General features: G+C 43.2%; 2 protein-coding genes across 5 annotated transcripts in view; one reads left to right on the forward strand and one right to left on the reverse strand.

Annotated features, from left to right (window-relative positions):
* crebbpb (CREB binding lysine acetyltransferase b) overlaps window positions 1–22,936 on the reverse strand; it is a 96,789-nt gene that overhangs the window by 62,064 nt on the left and 11,789 nt on the right. For all 4 annotated transcript variants that reach the window (XM_090197314.1, XM_090197312.1, XM_090197313.1 and 1 more), the window contains exon 2: window positions 4,440–5,014. In XM_090197314.1, the coding sequence (XP_090053440.1) occupies window positions 4,440–5,014 (575 nt within the window). The remainder of the gene's footprint in view (window positions 1–4,439; window positions 5,015–22,936) is intronic.
* The window catches only part of vasnb (vasorin b), a 438,263-nt gene that overhangs the window by 16,388 nt on the left and 398,939 nt on the right, over window positions 1–22,936 (forward strand). The gene's annotated exons all lie outside the window — the stretch shown is intronic.

Below are 22,936 nucleotides of genomic sequence, written 5' to 3' on the forward strand. Positions count from 1 at the left end.
ATATGGATTTACAAATTACATGCCACTAAGTACCCTGGTTTAAATGATATGGATTTATAAATGACATGCCACTAAGTACCCTGGTTTAAATTATATGGATTTACAAATTACATGCCACTAAGTACCCTGGTTTAAATGATATGGATTTACAAACTACAGGCCACTAAGTACCCTGGTTTAAATTAAGATATGGATTTACAAATTACATGCCACTAAGTACCCTGGTTTAAATGATATGGATTTATAAATTACATGCCACTAAGTACCCTGGTTTAAATGATATGGATTTACAAATTACATACCACTAAGTACCCTGGTTTAAATTATATGGATTTATAAATTACATGCCACCAAGTACCCTGGTTTAAATATTATTTGTGAAATGAAATAGCCTATTTGAGGCTGTTGATGGGAGGGCAGGCCCACAACAATGGCCAAAGTGAAATGGAGACAGTAGATACAGCTGGTCTGTTGTAATATAATAAAGACAGAACTAGCTGGTCTGTCATAATATAATAGAGACAGTAGATCTAGCTGAAAAGTCATAATATAAAAGACAGTAGATCTAGCAGGTCATAATATATTCAACCTTATGTACTTCAACCTTCAACCTTAACCTTATGTACTTTATATATTTCTGTTTATTATACCTGTTGATACAGGGCTCATATGTGAAACTATTCTAACTGAACATTTTCTTTCACAGTGACACTGACTCCGAATGGGAGCCCCCAGTGCCAAGGTGTCCATCCCCCACTGAAGCTGGTTCATCCAGCTCCTGCAACAAGTGGTGTTCATCTGCCTAAATGTATTTCTGCAGGCATGGATGTGCCTCAGGGCCAAAAGGGCACAGCATGGAGGCGTCGCTGTGTTCTTTGCAAAATGAAGTTCCCCATCACCTGCACCACGAGCTTGGTGACCCTCTGCTTTACAGCAGAAAGAGACTGCTGTGGCACCTGGCATCAGCAGCACAATATTGTGTAGAGGACTGAGGGTCTTCCAAATATTTTGGTATTTTGAATATAGTTATTCCATTCAAAATGTATAACTTCACCAATTTGGCCACTTGGGTACATTTGGGCTACTTGTGTGGGCCACCTGGGTGACTTCATGATAAATGTCATGTAGCACACTCATTTTGGAAGTTTGCACAAGTACTGTTGCACATCTGCTCATCAAGGTGGGGATGAATTATATTTCAATTCAGGAAGTACACTGAAATTACTTTTCTCTTCAATTAGAAACATTTGGAATGAGGATTTTTGTTTGGTCTACTGTCTGAATGAATGGAATTGACCCCTAACCTGCTTCTGATTCAGACAGATACTAAGAACGCAGGACTGACACTCTGGTGTCTGCCACACTTCAGCAGCATGCGTTAGTCTTGTGGCAGCTGTGCAATGTCAATACTGCCAGAGCCAGCTCTTTTACCTAGCAACCACAGCCTAACCAACGTACCATGGCATGTACACACTATCCTCCACGGCTTGAAATCCCTCTTTCTCCTGGCAGTAGGTTGGATGGTGAAGATACACCCAGGGTTGACCCTGCTACTGTTGCTGGGGCCTAACTATGGAACATTCGCAGAGAACTGGAGACATGATGTTACTCCCTGTCAGTACTGTGTAAGAAAGCAATGCCAGACAGTCACGTGTGTCAGCGAGCCCGGGGGTTTGTTTTATGTGGTGACAGCCTGCATGTGTCGAGTCTGTATGAACTAGCAAGCTGGTTTCCCCGTAGTTTCCTGTCAAACCACAACAGTAGCAGAGAAAATCCATAGACATCCCTGAAACTAGCACTACCACACAACTACTACGCACTTTTCACAAATCAACAGATAAAGCTTGTCTTTCTCTAAACACTACTATGCTTTCTCAGACTTGTCATCAGTACAAACAATCTCCCTTCACCCACCTATATCCACATTCCAAAACAACTCGAAGCAGGTAAATAGTAGGCCTAAGTCTATGGGATATTAATGAAATACCAAGCTAGAATCAAGTTACAGGCCTAACCATAGCATTCAAATTAAATATATGGGCCTAACTCTCCATGCTTTAGCCTCAGCCTTACCTACAAGCGAGACAGGCGGGGGAACACCTATACACCGACCTCAGAGCAGACAGCAGGCTGACTCCAGTTGCTCCAACCAGCTAAGCCAAGCAAGGGAATCCAGTAGATAACGTCAGCATTGATCCGCTATGGAGACCTCTGACTACAGTAGCTATAGGACAAATCCTGTTATTGGAATAGACTATTCGGAGGTCAGCCTGTGCTCCTAACATGCTATGAAAGGTCACTTCTGCTGTCCTGGAGGGATGTATTCAACACCCCAGCTGGGTGTCCTGTTCCTCCAAAAATCCCAGGGTAAGATTACAGATGGATGGAGACAAGGATGCATCAGAGAGAGAGACCCAACAGATGCATGTGTACATGTACTGACCAACAGGGATTATAGCGCTCAATCGGTACAAGAACAATGCACACTCGAACTGAGCAGGAAATCCCTGTTCCAAACAGAGACATGACTTTGAATCTCATAGCTCAACAGTGATATGAGCAGGGATACCAGAGCTGGTCCAACGATTCTGTCACCAAACCAACATCAAGCTTCCTATCTGGACAGACAGATGTACTGATGCAAAGCACGCATGAAACAGACAGCCATGATGCATTAACAAGCCATTTAGAAAGCGTTGCTCCCAGAGCACGGGAAGACTGTGGGACACAGTAAAGCAAGGACATCATTTCCCACTCCCATCTGTGTCAAGCCTGGATGAATATAATGAAATAAAAGGTAAATATACAGTACCAGTCAAAAGTTGACACAACTTTTCTTTATTTGTACCATTTCCTACATTGTAGAATAATAGTGAAGACATCAAAACTATGAAATCATGTAGTAACCAAAAATTGTTTTATATTTGAGATTATTCTAAGTAGCCACCCTTTGCCTTGATGACAGCTTTGCACATACTTGGCAGTCTGTCAGCCAGCTTCATGAGGTAGTCACTTGGAATGCATTTCAATTAACAGATTTGCCTTGTTAAAAGTTCATGTTTGAGCCAATCGGTTGTTGTGACATGGTGGGAGTGGTATACAGAAGATAGCCCATATTATGGCAAGTACAGCTCAAATAAGCAAAGAGAAATGACAGTCTATCATTACTTTCAGACAGAAAATTAAGAACTTTGAAAGCTTCTTCAAGTGCAGTCGCAAAAACCATCAAGCGCAAAGATGAAACTGGCTCTCATGAGGACCGCCACAGGAAAGGACAATGCAGAGTTCTCTGCAGCAGAGGATAAATTAATTGCAACCCAAATAAATGCTTCACATAGTTAAAGTAACAGACATCTTAACAACTGTTCAGAGGAGACTGCATGAATCAGGCCTTCATGGTCGAGTTGCTGCAAAGAAACCACTACTAACGGACACCAATAAGAAAAGGAGACTTGCTTGGGCCAAGAAACACAAGCAATGAACATTACACCGGTGGAAATATGTCCTTTGGTCTGATGAGTCCAATTTTTGGTTCCAATAGCCGTGTCTTTGTGAGATGCAGAGTAGATTAACGGGTTATCTCCACATGTGTGGTTCTCAACATGAAGCACAAAGGAGGTGGTGCTTTGCTGGTGACACTGTCAGTGATTTATTTAGAATTTAAGGCACACATAACCAACATGGCTACCACAGCATTCTGCAGCGATACGCCATCCCATCTGGTTTGCCCTTAGTGGGACTATCATTTGTTTTTCAGCAGTATAATGACCAAACACACCTCCAGGCTGTGTAAGGGCTATTTGACCAAAAAGAAGAGTGATGGAGTGCTGCATCAGATGACCTGGCCTCCACAATCAGCCGACCTAAACACCAATTGAGATGTTTTGGGATGAGTTGGACCGCAGAGTGAAGGAAAAGCAGCCAACAAGTGCTCAGCATAAGTGGGAACTCCTTCAAGACAGTTGAAAAAGCATTTCAGGTGAAGTTGGTTGAGAGAATGCCAAGAGTGTGCAAAGCTGTCATCAAGGCAAAGGGTGGCTACTTTGAAGAATATAAAATATTAAGTATATTTTCATTTGTTTAACACTTTCTTGTTTACTAGATGATTCCATATGTGTTATTTCATAGTTGTGATGTCTTTATTATTATTCTACAATGTAGTAAATATAGTAAAAATAAAGAAAAACCCTTGAGTGAGTAAATGTGTCCAAACTTGACAGGTACTGTACATATAAATGACCAATGTATTTACTCCAGTTTTACAATCACAAATCATAGGCCATGGCAATGAGTTTTCCTGACCAGACTAGTCAAAACCCTCGGTCCCGAGTGAAGCCAGACAATGAGTTTTCCTGACCAGACTAGTCAAAACCCTCGATCTCGAGAGAAGCCAGACAGTAAACAGACAGTACACAGACAGTACATGCACCAACACTCACCTTATTCATGTTGCTAGCCTGCTGGGCGTTCATGGCGTTGTGAGCTCCCATCTGCCCTCCTCCCTGAGCCAGAGTCTCAGCCAGCACACTGCTGCCTCCTGGCCCCACGCCCCCCCCAGCACCCTGCATGGCCTGGACCTGGTACTGCTGCAGCCCCAGCCTGCCCCGTCCTGCCGGCCCCAGGGCCCCGTTCATCACCTGGCCCGGCATCCCGTGTCCATGGCTGTTCATCATGGCCTGGTTGAAGCCCACCATGGAGCCGTTGCCTTGTTGTCCGCTGGCGGGGCTTCCTTTCTGGGCTTGGTTGGGCGAGCCCTGGCCCATGGGGACTTTCCCCATCATGGGGCCCATGCCACCGGACCCAGCACCGCCCGCTCTCAGGAGCTCAGACAGCTGCTTGTGTTTGGCGGCAGCGTCAGGGACCATAGAGCCCAGGCCCCGGGGACCTCCTCCAGGCACTCCTCCCCCACCGCCAGAGGCACCGTTGGAGGGCATGCCCATCAGGCCACCCAGGTCCCCATTTGGGATCAGCTCGTCTGGGAGGTCATTCTCCAGGTCGAACAGCGACACCAGGTCTAATGGGAGAAAAATGTAGTTTAGAAGGCGTGGTTTCTACACCTGTTCTCTCAGTAACTTTCAGTCATGAGTTGTCTGTTGTGCTCGTTTGACAAGAAACTGTCCAAAGGAAAAAACACTCATACAAATGAACAAATTACCATCAAACGATTTCTACACTACAAACACCTTCTATACCTGGCAAACTCCAACCGGGCAGAAGCATTGCTTCGCAAAAAAAAAATAAGACGGCAGTGTCAAAATCGAATTGTTGCTGTCAACATTAAAATGAAGGGAAAGTCCCCACAGAACAGAATAGTATCCAATTCACAGATAGTCAAAACGGCAGTCAGAGTGAGATAAAGGCTCAGGCCAGTTTACCATCAGCCTGCCTGACTGTTAGCGTGGCTGTCAAAAGTTACCAATTGTCCAAATATAGTCCAGGAACAGAACGGACGACAGTCCTGCCTTTGCACAATACACACACACGCCCTTACTGAAAGTCACATTTAGTACTGACGAACACCACAACTGACACACGACCTACACAACCGACACACACAACTGACCTACACAGACAACCTACACAGACCGACACACACAAGCTAGACACACACACACACACACACACACACCCACCCCACACAACCCACACCTACACACACAACCTACACAACCCACACAACCCACACCTACACAACCCACACCTACACACACAACCCACACCTACACAACCCACACACACAGAGGTCGACAGATTTTGATTTTTCAACGCCGATACCGACACCGATTATTGGAGGACCAAAAAGGCCGATACCGATTAAATCGGCCAGTTTTTTTATTTGTAACAATGACAATTACAACAATACTGAATTAACACTCATTTTAACTTAATATAAATCAATCAAATCAATTTAGCCTCAAATAAATTATGAAACATGTTCAATTTGGTTTAAATAATGCAAAAACAAAGTGCTGGAGAAGAAAGTAATATGTGCCATGTAAGAAAGCTAAAGTTTAAGTTCCTTGCTCAGAACATGAGAACATATGAAAGTTGGTGGTTCCTTTTAACATGAGACTTCAATATTCCAAGGTAAGAGGTTTTAGGTTGTAGTTAATATAGGATTTATAGGACTATTTCTCTCTATACCATTTGTATTTCATATACCTTTCACTATTGGATGTTCTTAAAGGCACTATAGTATTGCCAGTGTAACAGTATAGCTTCCGTCCCTCTCCTCTCCCCTACTTGGGCTCGAACCAGGAACACATAGACAACAGCCACACTCAAAGCAGCGCTACCCATCGCTCCACAAAAGCCGCGGCCCTTGCAGTGCAAGGGGAATAACTACTCCAAATCTAAAAGCGAGTGACGTTTGAAACAGTATTAGCGCACACCCAGCTAACTAGCTAGCCATTTCACATTGGTTACACCAGCCATTAGGCTGATAGGCTTGAAGTCATAAACAGCACTGTGCTTGCGAAGAGCTGCTGGCAAAACGCACGAACGTGCTGTTTGAATGAATGATTACGGTCCTGCTGCTGCTCAGTCAGACTGCTCTATCAAATCAGACTTAATTATAACATAATAACACAGAAATACGAGCCTTTAGTCATTATTATGATCGAATCCGGAAACTATCATTTCGAAAACAAAACGTTTATTATTTCAGTGAAATACCGAACCGTTCAAAATTTTATCTAACGGGTGGGCATCCCTAAGTCTAAATATTCTTGTTACATTGCAAAACTTTCAATGTATGTCATAATTACGTAAAATTCTGGCAAATAAGTTTGCAATGAGCCAGGCAGCCCAAACTGTTGCATATACCCTGACTCTGCGTGCAATGAACGCAAGAGAAATGACAATTTCACCTAGTTAACATTGCCTGCTAAACTGGATGAGTAGTTATAACTGGTGATTATGATTGATGGTTTTTATAAGATAAGTTTAATGCTAGCTAGCAATTTACCTTGGCTTCTACTGCATTCGCGTAATGAAAACCATTAAATCGGTCGACCTCTACTACACACACACACACACAACCGACACACACACACACAACCGACACAGACCGACACACACACACACAGACCGACACACACACACACAACCGACACACACACACACAACCGACACACACACACACACACCCGACACACACACACAACCGACACACACACACAACCGACACACACACACACCCGACACACACACACCCGACACACACACACCCGACACACACACCCGACACACACACACACCCGACACACACCCGACACACACCCGACACACACACACACACACAACCGACACACACACACACACACACACACACAACCGACACACACACACACACACACACACACAACCGACACACACACACACACACACACAACCGACACACACACACACAACCGACACACACACACACACACAACCGACACACACACACACACAACCGACACACACACACACACAACCGACACACACACACACACACCCGACACACACACACCCGACACACACACACCCGACACACACACACCCGACACACACACACCCGACACACACACACCCGACACACACACACACACACCCGACACACACACACCCGACACACACACACCCGACACACACACCCGACACACACACACCCGACACACACCCGACACACACACACAACCGACACACACACACAACCGACACAGACCGACACACAACCGACACAGACCGACACACACACACACACACACCGACACACAATCCCAGCTGCTGGATATGCTAGCTTAATCTACCCCTTCCTCTCTCTGCTGCTGGAGTGTGGCCCACATGCTAATCTAGGACTGAAGAACTGCAGTCTGCTTGGAAGCTGTGCCAAGACTGGGTGTGTGTGTGGGTTTCTGCTCCCCCTTGTTCACTGCAGAGAGGTCCCAAGGCAATTCCTAAAAATAGCCTAGCCGTGTACCTGGGTTTCCACTGGGAAAATATGGTGCCTAACATTTTTGAAATTTACCGGACCCATGTGCATTGGGTGCGTAACCCAATTAGGGGATCAACCCACGGTGCTCAGAATGATATCTGTCAGAGGTCAGAACCTTGTAATACCAGGATGTAGGATGGGACATAAACCTAACAACTTCAATTACTAATCTCTCTTACCAGAGAAAATAAATTATATTCACTGAGAATACATCTCAGTGTTCACCTAATAGCAGGAACAACTCCATCTAGGTGGTCAGAACCAGGTAATATAAGGATGTATGACGCAAAAATAAATCTAAAGATATCAATAATTAATTTCTCTTAACAGGATCTAAAACATTTTTTTTTACTGAGAATACATTACATAGGATGAAGCAATACTCCAAGCCGCAGCTCCATACTACTTGCCTGACAGAGAACTGATCATATACACACGTTGTTGGGGAGGGATTGGCAAGGGGTGTGGGGGGGTCCAGAGGTGACTTTGGACCATTTCATTGGATTCATCATGTCTAACTCATTGTTACAAAACAGTTTGGGTCAAATGCTGTGTTAAGTACCATATTTATTAAATATAATATATTTTGAGGTGAAATTACACTACAGTGTACTTTGAAGCAAGGTAAGACATGCCTCATAAAACGGTCAGGTTTCAAACAATGAAGTACGTTTTCAAAATGCATACTGCAATGCTCATTGCAAAGTGCTATGTGATGCACTTGAAGCCTGCCTATCGTCGCCTGTGCATTTGAATGGCGAATTTCTTTCAGTGAAATACGGAACCGTTCCGTATTTTATCTAACGGGTGGCATCCCTAAGTCTAAATTGCTGTCACATTGTACAACCTTCAATGTTATGTCATAATTACGTAAAATTCTGGCAAATTAGTTCGCAATGAGCCAGGCGGCCCAAATTGCAATGAACGCAAGAGAAGTGACAATTTCACCTGGTTAACTTTTTATGGCTGCAGGGGCAGTATTGAGTAGCTTGGATGAAAAGGTGCCCATTGTAAACGGCCAGCTCCTCAGTCTCAGTTGCTAATATAAGCATATTATTATTAGTATTGGATAAAAAACACTAAAGTTTCCAAAACTGTCAAAATATTGTCTGAGTATAACAGAACTGATATTGCAGGCGAAACCCGGAGGAAAATCAAAACAGGAAGTGGCTTCTATTTTGAAAACTCCATGTTCCATAGCCTCCCTTTTCTGGATTTAAAGGGATATTAACCAGATTCCTTTCCCTATCGCTTCCTCAAGGTGTAAACAGTCTTCAGACATAGTTTCAGGCTTTTATTTTGAAAAATGAGCAAGAACGTTAACATCGCGTCAAGTGGTCACATGAGTTTTGTTCACGCAACAGAGTTTGGATAGGTATTGCTTTTCCCTCTCCTACTGTGAAAGACCTTTGCGGTTGATATATTATCGATTATATATTTCAAAAACAACCCGAGGATTGATTATAAAAAAACCTTTCACATGTTTCTGTGGACATTACGGAAACTATTTGGAATTTGTCTGCGTTGTCGTGACCGCTCTTTCCTGTGGATTTCTGAACGTAACGCGACAAACAAACTGAGTTATTTTGGATATAAAAATCATCTTCATGGAACAAAAGGAACATTTGTTGTGTAACTGGGAGTCTCGTGAGTGCAAACATCCGAAGATCAAAGGTAAACGATTCATTTGATTGTTTTTCTGATTTTCGTGACCAAGCTTCCTGATGCTAAGCGTACTTAATGTTGTGTCGTTCAATCGATAAACTTAAACGCTTGGATTGCTTTCGCTGTAAAGCATAGATTTTGAAATCTGACATGACAGGTGGATTAACAAAAGGCTAGGCTGTGTTTTCCTATATTGCACTTGTGATTTCATGAATATAAATATTTGTGGTAATATTTATTGAATGTAGCGCTATGCTATTCAGCGGTTGTTGATGACACTTATAAGGGGGATTGCAGCCATAACAAGTTAATATTGCCTGCTAACCTTTCTTTTTGCTAAATATGCAGGTTTAAAAATCTATACTTCTGTGTATTGATTTGAAGAAAGGCATTGATGTTTATGGTTAGGTACACATTGGAGCAACGACAGTCCTTTTTCACGAATGCACACCGCATCGATTATATGCAACGCAGGACACGCTAGATACACATAGTTGATATTACTTGTTTAATTAACTAGTGATTATGATTGATTGATTTTTACAAGATAAGTTTAGTGCTAGCTAGCAACTTCGTACTGCATTCGCGTAACAGGCAGGCTCCTCGTGAGGCAGGTGGTTAGGGCGTTGGACTAGTTAACCGTAAGGTTGCAAGATTGAATCCCTGAGCTGACCAGGTAAAAAATTGTCGTTCTGCCCCTGAACACGGCAGTTAACCCACTGTTCCTAGGCCGTCATTGAAAATAAGAATGTTCTTAATCGACTTGCCTAGTTAAATAAAGTTCTACATTTTTTTATTTTTTTAAAATCTGCACCCAAAAATACCAATTTCCGATTGTTATGAAAACTTGTAATCGGCCCTAATTAATCGGCCCTAATTAATCGGCCCTAATTAATCGGCCATTCCGATTAATCGGTCGACCTCTAATTAAAAGCAAGGGTTGCATTAAATAGGTGCACTATGTGTTAATGATGCATTTGGCAAATGTTCAATTTATTTGCAAAACATGTATAAACAAAAGCATTCATTGTCAAAGTTAATACATGTAATGTCTTCATATGTAAACTATGCAGAGGACTTCGTTCAATATATCGAATCAGTTTGTTTTCTTGCTCAAACCGCAAGCAACACTTGTAAAACTGACATTTGTCTAAAAACACAGGGATGTCGACTCAAACAGGACTAGTATTATCAGAAAAACAGTAGGTTAATCTGGCCCGTTTCCATTTAACTCATCTACACAGTAGGTTATTCTGGCCCGTTTCCATTTAACTCATCTACACAGTAGGTTATTCTGGCCCGTTTCCATTTAACTCATCTACACAGTAGGTTACTCTGGCCCGTTTCCATTTAACTCATCTACACAGTAGGTTATTCTGGCCCGTTTCCATTTAACTCATCTACACAGTAGGTTATTCTGGCCCGTTTCCATTTAACTCATCTACACAGTAGGTTATTCTGGCCCGTTTCCATTTAACTCATCTACACAGTAGGTTATTCTGGCCCGTTTCCATTTAACTCATCTACACAGTAGGTTACTCTGGCCCGTTTCCATTTAACTCATCTACACAGTAGGTTATTCTGGCCCGTTTCCATTTAACTCATCTACACAGTAGGTTATTCTGGCCCGTTTCCATTTAACTCATCTACACAGTAGGTTACTCTGGCCCGTTTCCATTTAACTCATCTACACAGTAGGTTACTCTGGCCCGTTTCCATTTAACTCATCTACACAGTAGGTTACTCTGGCCCGTTTCCATTTAACTCATCTACACAGTAGGCTACAGTTCGATTGACAAGCCATAAGACTATTTGAAGTCCTGTCTTCTGACCTTTTAATTTGTATTGTGTATCACAATCACACATAAAGCCAGCACTGCGATCATTATTTTATCACCGTACCAAATATTTTCCAAGCATTACTTTTATGGTCCTCCCTTTTTATTTACCAGATAGCCTAAAACAATGTAAGAAAAAGCTCAGCATAAATCTATAATAATTTAGACATTTTTCTAGGCCAAGTATTTTTTAAGGTATGGTTGGTTCTCTTTACTCAACACATCCACCCTGTGGATATAACCACGGGGGACTGCAGGTTAAGAGTCAACCCGCACTTCTCAAGTGCTCGTGTGATAACTAAGATACATAAATGACTAATAAAAACACGTGGCAATTTAATTCCACTGCATTATGCAAATGAACCTCTAGACCAATCAGCAGGACCGGTCAAATGTATTTACATGGACTTGTATTTCCATCAATGAAGAGGCTAAAAAGCATTATTTTGCAACGGGATTTTTTTTCTCATCCAGACAATTCGCCGGCCCCCATTTTATTTATCTGTTTTCATTATTTTTTTGCAAAAGCCAGCTATTAAGGACTAAGAAACACCCTGCCGTGTAGTCCATTCTCACACCTTTCCATCCCAACTCCACAACCCCAACACATTACTGTCTCTCTGCTGTAATAACAGCTGTCTACCCAAACAATAACTGATACATGACAACGACAATGACTTTACTGTATCCGTTAGGAAGTTGTTTGTGTGTTTCATACATGTCTGAGGGGAGAGGTTGCACTGTGTTTCAACTAATATGCTAACAATACCATGCCTCATTATCTGTAGTAGTGCTGAAGAGGGGTTGAGTAGGTGAGGAGGTTCTCCAAGGGAACAGTTGAACCACTTCATGACAACTCTGGCCTTGTGTCTGACAGCAGTGAGAAGTCAGTCACATAGTGAAGCTGTGCCTGAAATGAATCGGCACTGAGGCCTGGGTCGTGTTCATTTGGGCACCCAGTAGCAAAACGTTTTGCAATGGATAACGAAAAAAAAAAAAAAAAAAACATATTGGACAAGTCCATATTCATATAGCACCTCCCTCTTTCACTCAGTTGGAGCATTTTCGTCCAAGTGAACCCGGCCCAAGGCTGGACTGAACAGAGCGTTGAGGGGAACTCAAGAATAATTGTGTGCGTGTATGCAGAGAAGGGTGACTGACACAAGAGCCTGGGCTTCCCTCTCCAGTCTCCAGAGCAGCAGGGAACATTCTTGTGGCTGGCTAGGGCCTTTGGGAGGAATGAACTGAGTGCTGAGTAAACACAACACACACGCAAATAGAGAGAGCACTAATGAGGCCTAGAGTCCAAATCACATGCTCATGTCAAGGTCCTGCACGTAAGGGTGTGTGTGCACGCTCAGAAAAAGATAACAATGGCATGAGAGGCAAACCGTCGCACGCCCAGCGCAGTGCCTTGACTGTCAGGTTCTCAAGTTGGAGAGATCCTCCCTCTTCCAGAGTGGGAGCGCCTGAACAGGTTGCCAGGTTGTAATGGGATAGTCTGTTAGTGAGGTGAGACCAGTGCTGTCAGAGAACTCGAATGAAGATATACGGTCAGTTTAGGGGTTGAGCTTGACACCACTTAACCCCTTCATTAATTTGGCCGACAGTCACTGATTAATAATATCAGTAATTGCCATTTAGTATAAATAGTTCTACTAGGTCTGTACAATATGCACATATACTATGAAGGCAAGCACCTTTGTCTCAGACACCACGTCTAGTAGCAGCAGTCAGTCCTGTTACAGAGTGAGCATGTATAGAGAGTGAGACCAGGAGATGTGGCTTACAGAAAGAGAGACCAGCTGTAGTACCAGCATTCTGATAGACCATTCATCCATCTGACAACCATTTATTTTTAAAGTTCCATGGGCGAGAAGCCAAAACCCATCCAGGAGACAGCAGAATGCCAAGTGCAGCCAGGCGGGACATAAAAGTAGAACGATTTGAAAATACTTTGACATTTTGAGTCATCAAAAATCCTGAGAGTCCTCAAGGTTGTATAAGCTGAAGTGTGTCGGCTGGGCCACGACATGATGATTCACCCTGGTCTTTGTTACGACTGAAGCTGAACATCCTCCGGTAGACACACTCCAACCTGAGGTAAAAATAGTCAGGTTTCAGCACGCAGGAAGGCTGACTCTGATCCACAGACAATAGACCGGTTAGAGAGGGGGGGGGACTGGTCCACGGACCGGTTAGAGAGAGGGAGAAACTGGTCCACAGACCGGTTAGAGAGAAGAAAACTAGACCGGTCCACAGACAGGTCGGAGAGAGGGAGACCGGTCCACAGACAGGTCAGAGAGAGGGAGACCGGTCCACAGACAGGTCAGAGAGAGGGAGACCGGTCCACAGACAGGTCAGAGAGAGGGAGACCGGTCCACAGACAGGTCAGAGAGAGGGAGACCAGTCCACAGACAGGTCAGAGAGAGGGAGACCAGTCCACAGACAGGTCAGAGAGAGGGAGACCAGTCCACAGACAGGTCAGAGAGAGGGAGACACTCCTCAGCCACAGCTCCATTAAAACAACTGAGCCTCAGCCATACTCCACTGACAGGCTTTATTTGCCCTGCCTACTGAGCTCCCTGGACTCAAGCCGGGTTAGAATGAGACTTTTCTAGCTCAGCTTCACTGAAACAGTTAGTCTACCTCAGCCTTGTTGCATATGACAGCAGACAGTCTAGTGAAGCCAAGCCTGAAATGAGAGGCCTCAAATGCATTGTTCTGAGCAGGAGAGTTGAGAAGGACTGTGTGTTTGTGAACCTGCCAATATCCCTCACTATCATCTCTTCTGATGGATCCTGACTCGCCCCTACTGACACTGACCTTAGGGCAGTTTGGCATGCCCTATTTGGAGAGGGTAAACTGTGCCTAAGGGGCCAGGCAACTCCTTCCTCTAGCTCCTTACAGCCGACTCAGGCAGCGGAGGGGAAGGGAGAAAAATACATAGATCGTGGCGCTAATGGGACTGATTAGATTTAAAAGGTTCAGACTACACGCAGCCGGGAGAATTTAGCATGCAGAAACCACCACTGCCGCCTCAGCAGCAGCGTATGCCTGAATGGCCAATTAGCTGCTTGCGGCGCAGCATTCAGCATCGGTCAAAGGGGACAGAGCAAAGTGAGTCTCCAAGCCTAGGTAAGACCTCGCCTTCACACACAGGCGTACACACACACATGCTTCTCTCCAAAGGTTACCAGGCAAGGGGGGATAAACACTGCAGTTAGTGACATGTGTTACCAATACCTCAACCATACACCGCTCTTAGCTAGCCTAGCTCAGAGAGTAAACAGTGGGCCAAGACTCTTAAGAAAAATATATAATAAACTTTTGCCTAATGTAAACTTATATTTGTTAAATTCTTTTGCACCAAATTGAAAAGGCAGGACATCCATATTCAAGTTTAAGACTAATGCAAATAAAAACCACCTGATTTGACCAGCATTCAACACCATAGTGTCCTTCAAGTGCATAAGCTTGAGGCCCTGGGTCTCAAACCCGCCCTGTGTAATTGGGTCCTGAACTTGACAGGCTGCCCCGAGGTGGCGAAGGTAGGAAAAAACATCACCACTCCGGTGATCCTCAACAATGGGGCCCCACAAGGGTGCATGCTCAGTCCCCTCCTGTACTCCCTGTTCACCCATGACTGCGTGGCCATGCACGCCTCCAACTCAATCATCAAGTTTCTAGACGACACAACAGTAGTGGGCTTGATCAACAACGACGAGACAGCCTACAGGGAGGTGGTGAGGGAACTCGGAGTGTGGTGCCAGGAAAATAACCTCTCACTCGTCAACAAAAGGAGATGATCATGGACTTCAGGAAACAGCAGAGGGAGTACCCCCCATCCACATCGACGGGACATCAGTGGAGAAGGTGGAAAGTTACGTTTCTCGGCGTACACATCACGGACAAACTGAAATGGTCCACCCACATAGTGTGGTGAAGGCGGCGCAACAGAGCCTCTTCAACCTCATGAGGCTGAAGAAATTTGGCTTGGCACCTAAAACCCTCAAACTTTTACAGATGCACAATCGAGAGCATCCTGTCGGGCTGCATCACCGCCTGGTACGGCAACTGCACGACCCTCAACCGCAAGGCTCTCCAGAGGGTGATGGGGTTCACACAACGCATCACCGGGGGCAAACTACCTGCCCTCCAGGACACCTACAGCACCCGATGTCACAGGAAGGCCAAAAAGATCATCAAGGACAACAACCACCTGAGCCGCTGCCCGTTCACCCCACTACCATCCAGAAGGAGAGATCAGTACAGGTGCATCAAAGCTGGGACCCAAGAGACTGAAAAACAGCATCTCTCAAGGCCATCAGACAGCTAAACAGCAATCACTAACTCAGAGGCTGCTGCCTACATACAGACACGAATAATTGGCCACTTTAATAAATGGATCACAAGTCACTTTAAATAATTCCTCTTTAACTTCTTATGGATGGGGGGCAGTATTGAGTAGCTTGGGTGAGTAAGGTGCCCAGAGTAAACTGCCTGCTACTCAGGCCCAGAAGATATGATATACTCATATTATATGTAGATTTGGATAGAAAACACGTGAAGTTTCTAAAACTGTTTGAATGATGTCTGTGAGTATAACACAACTCATATGGCAGGCAAAAACCTGAGAAACAATCCAACCAGGAAGTGGGAAATCTGAGGTTTTAGGTTAAGTATTTGCCTATCCAACTTAGTGGAAATATGGTACGATTGCACTTCCTAATGCTTCCACTAGATGTCAACAGTCTTTAGAACCTTGTTTCAGGCTTCTACTGTGAAGGGGGAGAGAATAAGAGCTGCTTGAGTCAGGTGTCTGGCAGAATGCCATGAGCTCAGTCTCACATGCGCCCGTGAGAGTTAGCTGCGTTCCTTTTCATTTCTAAAGACAAAGGAATTGTCCGGTTGGAATATTATTGAAGATTTATGTTAAAAACATCTTAAAGATTGATTCTATACATTGTTTGACATGTTTCTACGAACTGTATTTTTTTTTGTCTGGACTAAGTGTGCCTGCAACCTCATGAATTTGGATTTGTGAACTAAACGCGCGAACAAAAGGAGGTATTTGGACATAAATGGACTTTATTGAACAAAAACAAACATTTATTGTGGAACTGGAATTCCTGGGAGTGCATTCTGATGATCATCAAAGGTAAGTGAATATTTCTAAGGATATTTCTGACTTCTGTTGACTCTACAACATGACGGGTATCTGTATGGCTTGTTTTGGTGTCTGAGCGCTGTACTCAGATTATTGCATGGTGTGCTTTTTCCGCAAAGCTTTTTTGAAATCTGACACAGCGATTGCATTAAGGAGAAGTATATCTTTAATTCCATGTATAACGCTTGTATTTTCAAAACATCTATGATGAGTATTTCTGTAAATTGATGTGGGTGTCGGCAAAATCACCGGATGTTTTGGAAGCAAAACATTACTTGCCAATGTAAACAGATTTTTGGATATAAATATGAACTTTATCGAACAAAACATACATGTATTGTGTAACATGAAGTCCTATGAGTATTATCTGATGAAGATCAAAGGCTAGTGATTCATTTTCTCTATTTCTGCTTTTTGTGACTCCTCTCTTAGGCTGGAAAAATGGCTGTGTTTTTCTGTGACGAGGTGCTGACCTCAGATAATCGCAATGTATGCTTTCGCCATAAAGCCTTTTTGAAATCGGACACTGTGGTGGGATTAACCTCTAGTGACACCCCATCCCGTGAACCGTTGTCATCATCTGACACTAATTAGCATAACGGAACGGACATAAATCTTCCTAGAAAATATTCCTATTCATGAAAATCACAAGTGAAATATATTGGAACACAGCTTAGCCTTTTGTTAATCACCCCGTCATCTCAGATTTTCAAAATATGCTTTACAGCCAAAGCTAGACAAGCATTTGTTTAAGTTTATCGATAGCATAGCATAGCATTATGCCTTGCTAGCAGCAGGCAACCTTGTCACAAAAATCAGAAAAGCAATCAAATTAAATCGTTTACCTTCGATGAACTTCGGATTTTTTCACTCACAAGACTCCCAGGTAGATAGCCAAAGTTAATTTTTTCCCAAAATATAATTTTTGTAGGCGAAATAGCTCCGTTTGTTCTTCACATTTGGCTGAGAAATAGACTGGAAATTGCGGTCACGACAACTCCGAAAAAATATTCCAAATTAGCTCCATAAAATCGACAGAAACATGGCAAATGTTGTTTAGAATCAATCCTCAAGGTGTTTTTCAAATATCTATTCGATAATATATCCACCGGGACAATTGGTTTGTCAGTAGAAGCGATTGGAATAATGGCTACCTCTGTACTTCACACAACATTTTCTCCGGGAGCATCATGTGACCACTTGCGCAATATAGCCCCCTACGGGTATTCTTCAACATAAATGTGTAAAACTACGTCACAATGCTGTAGACACCTTAGGGAATACGTAGAAAGCGTAAGCTGGTTCATAGCACATTCACAGCTCAATGGGGACAGCGCTTTCAAAATATGGGGCACTTCCGGATTGAATTTCTCAGGCTTTCGCCTGCAACATCAGTTCTGTTATACTCACAGACAATATCTTTACAGTTTTGGAAACGTTAGAGTGTTTTCTATCCAAAGCTGTCAGTTATATGCATATTCTAGCATCTTGTCCTGACAAAATATCCCGTTTAAGACGGGAATGTTTTTTTCAAAAATGAAAATACTGCCCCTAGAGTCGCAACAGGTTAACAAGAAGTTTCTTTAAAATGGTGTATAATACTTGTATGTTTGAGGAATTTTAATTATGAGATTTCTGTTTGAATTTGGCGCCCTGCACTTTCACTGGATTGCATCCGTAAGAAGTTAATGTTTACACATCGTACATCACTCATCTCATATGTATATACTGTATTTTATACCATCTACTGCATGAATTGTTAGATTACTTGTTAGAAGTTTCTGCACTGTCGGAACTAGAAGCACAAGCATTTCGCTACACTCGCATTAACATCTGCTAACCATGTGTATGTGACCAATAACATTTGATGGTCATTGATTTAATTTGTATATTTCTTCCATGTATCTGACAAGTAACAAATCAATCACCAGCTACAATGGTCAGAATCTCAGAGACACTGGGATATTTGTGTCAGTTAAAAGACACCGCGCACACGCACTGTGAGATGAGAGCTAATTTAACAGGACAAGACTAAGGATAAGACTGAGGTGTGATGACTTCAAGATGTGGAGAATTAGTGGCGCACTGCAATCCATTTGCTGAATCGCCATTATGAACAAACAGCCAGCCATTCAAGAAAAATGAGGGGAGAACAATCTGAGACAGGGTTAAACTAAGCAGTCTTTGAGAGGTCTGAGCTGCAGAGCTGGAGAGGTGACCGTTTTTTTTCTCCCGCAGCCCTTTAACAGACAGACTCAGAGGTTTAAATGAAAAATGCCCACGCTGATCGACAAAATCCTGCCTGTTTCACATCAGAGAGTATTAGCACCCTGCAGACCAAGAGTGTTCAGAGGAGAACAGGGGGGGGAGAGGTAATGTGGGGAGGCAGAGGAAGAGATGAGGGGTAAGGAGGATAGAGGTGAGGATAAGGCTTGGGCAGTATACCAACGGTATGATTTTAAGCACACAAAAATATAATTGAGCCAGTCACAAAGAGCACATGGAGCAAACGTAACAGTAAACATGATAAATTCACTACTAATCTGGGGTAAAGTTGATCCAGGATTCTGCCAGAAAGGGGAAAATAAAATGCAGAAAGAAATATCTTGCTAGACGCAGTTCTAAAATTATTCTTATTGTAAATTCTTAGCTTTAGCCAGGGCTCACACCAAATCATGAATGTAAAAGGACTAATTTCATGCTTCAGTTGCACTTCTCCACTCGAAGGAAATATCTTTGCGCCCATCATTAGATCACCAGATAACTCTCTGACTGATGTGTAGGCTACTTTTCTGATACTTTTCGGGATAATGTTAAAATGCTAGATTAACTTCGGACAAAACATCAGGAAATGTAGCTGGCTACATTTTTTCTATGATAGACATTAGAAATATGTGGCCACCCATCATTATTGCAAAAAGTACCAAGCATTTACATTCTAAACTAGCTCATTTACTGAAGTGTGTGTGCTACCGTCTCAGGACAGTAAATTGGTGGTTGAAGATATCCCACTAGTGGTGTGGGGGCTGTGCTTTGGCAAAGTGGGTGGGGTTATATCCTGCCTGTTTGGCCCTGCCTGGGGGTATCGTTGGACAGTGCCACAATGTCTCCCGACTCCTCCTGTCTCAACCTCCAGTATTCATGCTGCAGTAGTTTATGTGTAGCGGGCTAGGGTCAGTCTGTTATATCTGGAGTATTTCTCCTGTCTTATCCGGTGACCTGTGTGAATTTAAGTATGCTCCCTCTAATTCTCTCTCTTTCTTTCTCTCGGAGGACCTGAGCCCTAGGACCATGCCTCAGGACTACCTGGCCTGATGACTCCTTGCTGTCCCCAGTCCACCTGGCCGTGCTGCTGCTCCAGTTTCAACTGTGCTGCCTGCGGCTATGGAACCCTGACCTGTTCACCGGACGTTTCAACTCTCTAGAGACAGCAGGAGCGGTAGAGATACTCTGAATGATCGGCTATGAAAAGCCAACTGACATTTACTCCTGAGTTGCTGACCTGTTGCACCCTCTACAACCACTGTGATTATTATTATTTGACTCTGCTGGTCATCTATGAACATTTGAACATCTTGGCCATGTACTGCTTTAATCTCCACCCGGCCCAGCCAGAAGAGGACTGGCCACCCCTCATAGCCTGGTACCTCCAGGTTTCTTACTAGGTTCTGGCCTTTCTAGGGAGTTTTTCCTAGCCGCTGTGCTTCTACACCTGTATTGCTTGCTGTTTGGGGTTTAAGGCTGGGTTTCTGTACAGCACTTTGTGACATCAGCTGATGTATGAAGGGCTTTATAAATAAATTTGATCGCTAAGAAAATAGCATTGCAGTTCTGTTGTCATCTGATAAAGTATTTTCAGTCAAATGTGTGGCACTAATGTATTTTGTGTTTAGAAAAAGTAGTTGCCCACCCCTTATCGCTCTATTGATAATACAAAAAAAAACACTTGGCTTTCAATATAAAAACACAGGTGAAATGCTTTAAAATTCAGATTTTATGGTCTCTTTTGAAAATGCAGATTTCTTAAACTGAATGCGGCCCCTTCTGTTTGTCAACTGAGTATCTTAAGTTATCTATCTATAAGTTATCTAAGATGGAGAAAACACATTTTCTCTAACTATTCAATTGGTTTGCTAACTTGGTCTCTAAAAGGTGGCTAGCTTGGGAAATAGCACAGCTGGTAATACTGTATTAAAAAAAAGGTATGTAAATCTGGATACCTACACCCATACTGTGCAGCAGGGCTCCGTTGGTCCCACTACTATTTTGAGGGGACATCTGCAGTAGTGCCCCCTTCACCCCACACACCCCTCCATCCCATTCTAATCAGTTCCACTTCAGCAGATACATTAACCCGCACAGCGAGCGCACTGCCCGGGACCGTTCCCCCTGAAGCGGGTGGAACTGAAGGCAGTGTTTTTACGCTTGGCTGTATGTACACTAATGCTAACATGGGTGGAATAATGCTCACCCACCCAGGGGTTGGTGCCCATTCACCGAGCCCAGGCGGAGGAGAACACCCACTAGGTAAGCAATGTGCCTGAAGAATACTTGTCTGGAGCCAATTTCTCAAGACGGGCATTAACACACAGTGAACACAACCACTGGCGTACAGATCAAAACAAACAGACATTGGCTGGCATCCATGGATCAAACATACACAGCATAATCTGTCACACATTAACTTCTCTAGAGTAGGGGGCAGCATACGGAAGTTTGGATGAAAAGCATGCCCAAATTAAACGGTCTGCTACTCGGGCACCGGAATATATGATATGCATACAACTGGTAGATTTAGATAGAAAACACTAAAGTTTCCAAAACTGCTAAAATAGTGGCTGGGAGTAAAGTATAACAGAACTGATTTGGCAGGTGAAAACCTTACAAAAATTAATTCAGGAAGTTATTTTGGTTTTGTAGTTTTCTATTCAATGCCATTACAGTATCCATTGGCTTAGGACTCAAATTGCAGTTCCTATGCCTTCCACTAGATGTCAATTCTTTAGAAATTGTTTCAGGCTTGTATTCTGATAAATGAGGGAGTAAGACCAGTCTGAATGAGCGGACCCTGATGTGTCAGAGCTTTTTCATGCGCAATCCCGAGAGAGTGCATTTCTTGTTTACCTTTTATATTGACGACGTTATTGTCCGGTTGAAATATTATAGATCATTTAGGCTAAAAACAACCTGAGGATTGAATATAAACATCATTTGACATGTTTCTATGAACTTTACGGATACGATTTGGATTTTTTGTCTGCCTGTTTTGACTGCGTTTGAGCCTGTGGATTACTGAACAAAACGCCAACAAAACTGACGTTTTTGGATATAAAGAGACTATCGAACAAAATTAATATTTATTAAGTAAATGAATGTCTTCTGAGTGCAACCATATGAAGATCAAAGGTAAGGAATTAATTGTATCTCTATTTCTGAGTTGAACTCTTCTGCTTGGCTGGTTACTGTTTGTAATGATTTGTCTACTGGGCTATGCTCTCAAATAATCGTAAGGTATGCTTTCGCCGTAAAGCATTTTTTAAATCTGACACCGTGGTTGGATTCACAAGAAGTTAATCTTTAAACCTATGTAAAATATGTTTTGTTTTCAGAATTTTTATAATGAGTATTTCTGTATTTGAATTTGGTGCTCTGCAATCTCACTGGATGTTGGCCAGGTGGTACACTAGCGTCCCACATACCCTAGCGAGGTTAACACATCAAACCCGGGACAGCCTACACTGGCTGACAGGCTGTAAGGTGCTCTGAAGGGCTGGGGGGAGAGCAAAGCGTGCGTTTGCGGTCTACCACAGTAATAACGGGCCTCAAAAACATGACTTGAGCCAGCCAAACCCATGACAACACACACTATGCGTTTATGCAGTGAATCCATTTCCTTTAGGCCAGTGGTTCTCAATCCTGGTCCTGGGGAACCCATAGGGATGCACATTTTTTGTTTTTGCCCTAGCACGACTCACCTGATTCAAATCATCAACTCACCATCAGGCTTTGATGATTTTAAATTAGGTGTAGTGAGAGGACAACAAAAACAATGTTCTGCACCCCTTTGGGTCCCCAGGACCAGGATTGAGAACCACTGCTATAGGCTAAATCAGGACATTCAAAATTGGGAGAAAGAAGGTGTATGGTTTCATTTGTGGCTAAGCAGGAAAAAGCGATTCAGCATTGATAGTTTTCTAAACAAATAAAGATCCAGAGTGTTGGACACAGTCTAGCTAGATGGTGTTTTTGATCAGGAAGTCAAAACCTAAGGCAACATCCATCACA

This window comes from Oncorhynchus mykiss, chromosome 13 (genome assembly GCF_057628025.1).
Source record: "Oncorhynchus mykiss isolate SJ-2025 chromosome 13, ASM5762802v1, whole genome shotgun sequence".
Classification (NCBI taxonomy): domain Eukaryota; kingdom Metazoa; phylum Chordata; class Actinopteri; order Salmoniformes; family Salmonidae; genus Oncorhynchus; species Oncorhynchus mykiss.